This window comes from Branchiostoma belcheri, unplaced genomic scaffold (genome assembly GCF_001625305.1).
Source record: "Branchiostoma belcheri isolate BF01 breed outbred unplaced genomic scaffold, Haploidv18h27 scaffold336, whole genome shotgun sequence".
Taxonomy (NCBI): Eukaryota; Metazoa; Chordata; class Leptocardii; order Amphioxiformes; family Branchiostomatidae; genus Branchiostoma; species Branchiostoma belcheri.
This window is the reverse complement of record NW_017803950.1, coordinates 44,869-52,035: the sequence shown is the minus strand read 5'-3', so window position 1 is coordinate 52,035 and position 7,167 is coordinate 44,869. Positions and strand designations below refer to the sequence as shown.

Genomic DNA, 7,167 nt, shown 5'->3' with positions numbered 1-7,167 from the left:
ATGATATCCCCATGTATAAGATAGGAGCCCTGTATATGGCCAGGCCATATGATATCCCCATGTATAAGATAGGAGCCCTGTATATGGCCAGGCCATATGATATCCCCATGTATAAGATAGGAGCCCTGTATATGGCCAGGCCATATGATATCCCCGTGTATAAGATAGGAGGCCTGTATATGGCCAGGCCATATGATATCCCCTTGTATAAGATAGGAGCCCTGTATATGGCCAGGCCATATGATATCCCCGTGTATAAGATAGGAGCCCTGTATATGGCCAGGCCATATGATATCCCCATGTATAAGATAGGAGCCCTGTATATGGCCAGGCCATATGATATCCCCGTGTATAAGATAGGAGCCCTGTATATGGCCAGGCCATATGATATCCCCATGTATAAGATATATATGCGAGCCCTGCATGATCTGCATTCTTATGATATCCCCAATTTCTAGCCAAAGCACAAACGTTAGTATATAATATTATAATACGTGAACAAACATTGGAATTATTAGTTTAGAAGATTCATATTTCTGATTAAATATGACTGAACTAAATCATATCAAACTACTAGTATATGATGTAACATAATGATAGAACAGTGACAGAATGATATACAAAATACACTGAGTACAATACAACTGCGCCGACACCCTACCACCCCACAGTAAATAAAGGTTATTACAGTAGTGCATGTACTTAACATAGAATCGCCCATAGATAGTAAGACTTCTGGTTAAATCTGGTCTTCCCACCAGCCGGAAGCCGGGCGTCAGGGTATCCGCTACAGTCCCGTACATTTAGCTACAGTCCCGTACATTTAGCTACAGTCCCGTACATTTAGCTACAGTCACGTACATTTAGCTACAGTCACGTACATTTAGCTACAGTCACGTACATTTAGCTACAGCCATGTACATTTAGCTACAGTCGCGTACATTTAGGTACAGTCCTGTACATTTTAGCTACAGTCACGTACATTTTAGCTACAGTCACGTACATTTAGCTACAGCCACGTACATTTAGCTACAGTCCCGTACATTCAGCTACAGTCCCGTACATTCAGCTACAGTCCCGTACATTTAGCTACAGCCACGCACATTTAGCTATAGTCCAGTACATTTAGCTACAGTCACATACATTTAGCTACAGGCACGTGCATTTAGCTACAGCCCCATACGTTTAGCTACAGGCACGTACATTTAGGTACAATGCTGCACAATACACAGTTTCCCAGTGCAACGAACAGCTGTGACGTCACGCGGAAGCATTCCTACACAGAAGAGCGTGGAGAAGTAACAGTAGCTACGTCTGAACTGTATCTTCCTAGTTCCGGACAAAGCCCAAGTTGATGTTACCGCCGGGGTCTCCGTGTTTGTGGGCGGCCATCTTGGCCCTGCGGCGCCGCGCGCACCAGAGGCAGACGGCCGCGGCACACAGGGCGGGGTATGCCAGACCGAGCACACAGGCAATCACCGACCACAGCAGGATGGAGTCTTCAGCTGTGGGGACGGACAAACGCACAGAATCAGGACAGACAAACGCACAGAATCAGGACAGACAAGCGCAGAGAATCAGCACAGACAAGCACACAGAATCAGCACAGACAAGCGCACAGAATCAGCACAGACAAACGCACAGAATCAGGACAGACAAACGCAGAGAATCAGCACAGACAAGCGCACAGAATCAGGACAGACAAACGCACAGAAGCAGGACAGACAAACGCACAGAATCAGGACAGACAAACGCACAGAACCAGGACAGACAAACGCACAGAATCAGACATTGTACATGTCGTATCCAGAACCGTGCTTAATCTAGAACCAGGGTCAGGCAGATTTCTGGATAGTCCCACACGTATCCAGAACCGTGCCTGGGGAAAATCTGCGTTCTTGGATACGGCAGACTATCCAGAACCGTGCCTGGGGCAAATCTGCGTGCTTGGATACGGCAGACTATCCAGAACCATGCATGGTCCATTTTGCAATGTTCACTCACCTTTCTCATGGACGATCAGAATCGGTCCTTGTTTCATCAGAGCCTGTCTTTTGTCGTCACGTGACCGCTTCCTCCTGTTCCTGATTGGAGAGTTCTGGATGACGCAGCCCTGTGCACATCGGGACTGGGAGTCGTCCTCCATACACACAATCATCCGGCAGTGGACGTACACCTGAACACAACAACAAAAACGTCAGCAACAACAACAGCAAGGACAATTAACAACAATCTACAACAATAACACGATCATCCGGCAGTGGACGTACACCTGGACACAACAACGTCAACAATTCAACAACAGCAACAACAACAACGTCAACAATGTCAGCAACAAGAACAGCAAGAACAATTAACAACAATCTGCAACAACAACAACACGATCATCCGGCAGTGGACGTACACCTGGGCACAACAACGTCAACAACATCAACAACATTGACAACAAGAACAACAGCGTCAACAAACAACAACACAACGTTACCAGTCCTGTAAACAACAACTGAAGCACACACACACACACACACACACACACACACACACACACACACACACACACACACATACACAAGCGCACACGTCTACACACACACAGACCCGACAAGCTCACAAGCACACGGACCCACACACACACACACAGACAGACAGACAGGCACACAGACAGACAGAAAATCCTGTGCCCTGACCATTGCCTCCGCCTGGAACTGCGTGGACGCGATGCTGAACTGGAACTCCAGCGGGCTGGTGTCGTACACAGTCAGCGACTCGTCAACGTTACAGCTGCAACGGGACAAACAACAACAGCGTCAACAACGTCAGCAACAACAACATCATCAACAACAACGGAGCAACAAGATCCACAGCGACTCGTCAGTGTTACAGCTGCAACGGGACAAACAACAACGTCAACAACGTCAACAACAACAACAACAAGAGTTCCGAGATCTCATACCTCCATGAAATATGGGCTTGACATGTAAATGTAAATTTCTTCTTAAATTATGTAAATTACCTCCACATTAACATAATAAATGCATCGTGATGTTAACTTTTGATTAACTTACACATGTACCAAGTATGAAATTCCCATCATTTACCACTAAGGAGTCATAGAATGTTCGCATTAATTATGCAAATTAGGTCATCATTTGCATAATTGGTATCTGTTGATGTTCCATCTGCCATAGATTACATGTATGAAAGTACTATAATGTAAAACACTGTAATTATAGAATTTCCTCATTAATTATGCAAATTAAGTCATCATTTGTATAATTTGTAGTTAATTATGTACATCTCTCTCTCAGCTACCTACCTACCAAAAATGATGATAATACCTTGTTCCTATCTGGACTTATTGGCTTTTAAAGGTTTCGCCCGAAAATCTCCCGCAGTTCCAAAACAAGCTGCTAGGGGGACCAAACTCACGCCACTTATTCCTGACAGGAATAGCTATCTGTCACCAAAAAGTCAAGACCATAGCATGTTTAGGACAAAAGATACAAAAACCGGAAGTTCTGCTGCAGTACCAAGGTCATCCACCAGGAGGCCCATATTTGACCTTGACCTTTGTCTTCCTAAGACTTACCAGCGTACCAAATATCATCGCAATCCATAAAGGCGTTATGGGGTTATGCTGACTACAAATGTGCGGAAACACAAACACACCGACACACACACATACAGACACACACACACACACAGACAGACAGACACGCCTCCATGAAATATATGAGTTTTTGTATACAGTACACTAAGTGTTTCAAACACACAGCTAATCAGGCCTGCAGCTAATACAAACCCTAACCCTGAAATAGGTCACCTATTCCCCTGAGGGAAACCTATTAATCAAACCGGGTCCCAAGCGCACTGACTCGATAGCCACACAATGACACATCTGTTGGCTGCAAAGGAGATTCCTCATTAAACCGGAAGTGCTACTGCACTACCAAGGCCATCCACCAGGAGGCCCATATTTGACCTTGACCTTCGCCCCCCTAACACCTACCAGCATACCAAATATCACCACAATCCATGAAGGCGTTATGAACTTATGAAGGTACAAAAAAGCGGAAACACAAACACACACACACACACACACACACACACACACACACACACAGACGCGCCAAAAACAATACCTTCCATTTCATGGAGGTAACAACAAAACATTTATACTCAGCCTGTCGTCATCGTTACAGCTGTAACTGTTTGCGCAAGTGACATATTTGTCCCTACGGGCCACCGTATGCTGTAGAGAGGCCTTCTGAAATAAGCCAAACGCTTTCTTGTCCAGCAAAGAGACGTACCCGTTTTCTATGATGCTGTAGCAGAAAAACGTACCCGTTTTCTATGATGCTGTACCGCGGCGTGGCCTGGGGGTCCGGGGACGGTGTGCGTCCGCAGTACACACGTTCCCTACCTGGTACTTTAATACTACAGCGAGTCCATACCAGAGACGTACCCGTTTTCTATGATGCTGTAGCAGAAAGACCTACCCGTTTTCTATGATGCTGTTGTACATTAGCACTCAAAATTAAAGAACGTACCCGTTTTCTATGATGCTGTACCGCGGCGTGGCCTGGGGGTCCGGGGACGGCGTCGCGAAGCAGGTTTCAGCGAACATGACGTAACCCGGCAGTGACGTGTCCACAAACAACCCGAAGTACAGCGGCTCGGAGGGGAAAACCTAAGGCGCGAAACGGAATTTTCCAGATTGAGCTGAGTAGGACTTAAACTGTCCCTGTAGCTCTGAGAAGCCCACTGTATGTGTGAATGTGTGTAACAGCCTAGCTACTGAAGGTTCAGAGATCGGATAGTCAGATTTCCGGAAGGGGCAGTAAAAGTCTAGCGACAAAAGGGTCTTACAGGTTTGTAAAAGACTGAAGAAGCTTACAGAGATCGGATAGTCGGATGTCCGGAAGGGGCTGTCGAACGCCTCGGACTTGAAGACGTGCATGTTGAAGTTGAACTTGTGCTCGCCATCCTCCACCTGGATACTGTGACGTCAGAAACACACCATGTGAGAAAGATACGTAACTATCAGCCTCGTCATTAAGTCACATCAGTACTGGATTATAAAACAAAATTTGAAACAATATGATCTGACCCACCTGGGTTTGCCATGACCCACCTGGGTTTGCCATGACCCACCCTTGACCCCTGACCCCTGACCCACCTTGGTTTGGGGATCTCGAACAGAAGTCCTTCCCCCTCGAAGCCGACCCAGTCCGCCACCAGGAAGTTGCAGCTGATTGGCCAGCTCATGACCTCCTGACCTTCTGACGCGTCGATAATCAGCTCGTTCGTGAACGCGATGACGTCAGAGCCGTTTGTGGTCTGGAGAACAAAGCATCACATGACCTACTGGTAGCAAACCTCCAAGCAGATGTTTGGATGGATCTGGTGATGTCTAAAGACTATCCCATTTAAAGTAACACCGCTTGCAGACTTTTATTTTGTTTAATTTTTCTGACCTATAAACTGTTCTAACCTGTGACCTGTTCTGACCTATGACCTGTTCTGACCTGTGACCTGTCCTGACCTGTGACCTGCTCTGACCTGTGAGGTGATCTGATTTTGTCCTGTTCTGACATGTGACCTGATCTGACTTGTTCTGACCTGTGCCCTGTTCTGACCAATGCCCTGTTCTGACCTGTGCCCTGTTCTGACCTGTGACCTGCTCTGACCCGTGAACTGCTCTGACCACTGAACTGCTCTAACCTGTAACCCGTTCTTCTGTTCTGACCTGTGACCTGTCCTGTGACCTGTCCTAGTCTGTGACCTTTTCTGACCTATGACCTGTTTTGACCTATGGCCTGTTCTGACCTGTGACCCGTTCTGACCTGTGAGGTTGTTCCGCAGTCCGTTAGGTCCGTCCTGACGATCAGGTTGTCGCTGTCCACCGTCCCGCGGCATTGTGGGTCCGTCAGGCGCACGCGGCTGGAGTTAATACCGGGCAGACCCGCTAGGGGGATCTGCACACCCATGGAGGTGGCGTCGCAGTCCACGTTCACAATCACAGACTCTGGAAACAATTTTCTAAACGTTCACAATCACAGACTCTGGATCATAAAAAACAACGTTAGAAACGTTTACAATCACCGACTCTGGAAACAATGTTAGAAACGTTCACAATCACAGACTCTGGATCATAAAACAACGTTAGAAACGTTCACAATCACCGACTCTGGAAACAACGTTAGAAACGTTCACAATCACCGACTCTGGAAACAACGTTAGAAACGTTCACAATCACCGACTCTGAGAACAAACGTTATGTGTGTTATCCCTAAACTGCAGACTACTATAACGTTATGCGTTTCATCAATAAACTGCTAAAACATCATAGACGTTGTTGTAAAGATCGGCTCTTTTCCGTAGTACGACCTTCTTGTAGATGACGTCACGTAGTACGACCTTCTTGTAGATGACGTCACAGCTTACCTGTAGATGACGTCACAGCTTACCGGTAAATGACGTCACAGCTTACCTGAAGATGACGTCACGGCTAACCTGTAGATGACATCACAGCTTACCTGTAGATGACGTCACGGCTAACCTGTAGATGACGTCACGGCTAACCTTTAGATGACGTCACAGCTTACATGTAGATGACGTCACAGCTAACCTGTAGATGACGTCACAGCTAACCTGTAGATGACGTTACGGCTAACCTGCAGATGACGTCACAGCTTACCTGTAGATTGCGTCACGGTAACCGGCAGGCTCTCCATCAGTGTCCCGGCAGCCTTTAGGCTGATGACGTAATCAGTTCCTGGGAACAGGTCCACAATAGTTGCTGACGTCGCTCTGGGTCCGGGTGCCGGGGAAACTTCCCTGGGGGAGAGGTGGGGGGGGGGTACAGAAACGGTTATATGCACGTAGCGAAGGGGATTCGGAACAAGGCTCAAAGGTCCACCTTTTATCTCAAGGTCCTTTTTTTCTTTTTTCTTTCTTTAAAGTAGACTAATTTGTATCACCGGTGGGGCTGGAATCCTAGAAAAAACTGCTCACTTAACGTATGTTAAGACGTGGTTCTCACCTGTTCCTCCCTCCCTGTCTCCCGTAGGTTAAGACGTAACTCTTACCTGTCTCTCCCCTCCTTTCTTGTGTAGGTTTAAGATAAGACGTAAGTTACAGTGGTTCTCACCTGTTCCTCCCTCC

General features: G+C 46.8%; 1 protein-coding gene and 1 pseudogene across 1 annotated transcript in view; both read right to left on the bottom strand.

The window, feature by feature from the left end:
* Positions 1–803, bottom strand: part of LOC109475374 (ZP domain-containing protein-like) — a 1,889-nt gene extending 1,086 nt beyond the window's left edge. Inside the window, exon 1 of the mRNA XM_019775983.1 lies at positions 759–803. Within this exon, the coding sequence (XP_019631542.1) occupies positions 759–803 (45 nt within the window). The remainder of the gene's footprint in view (positions 1–758) is intronic.
* Positions 793–7,167, bottom strand: part of LOC109475382 — a 12,901-nt pseudogene continuing 6,526 nt past the window's right edge.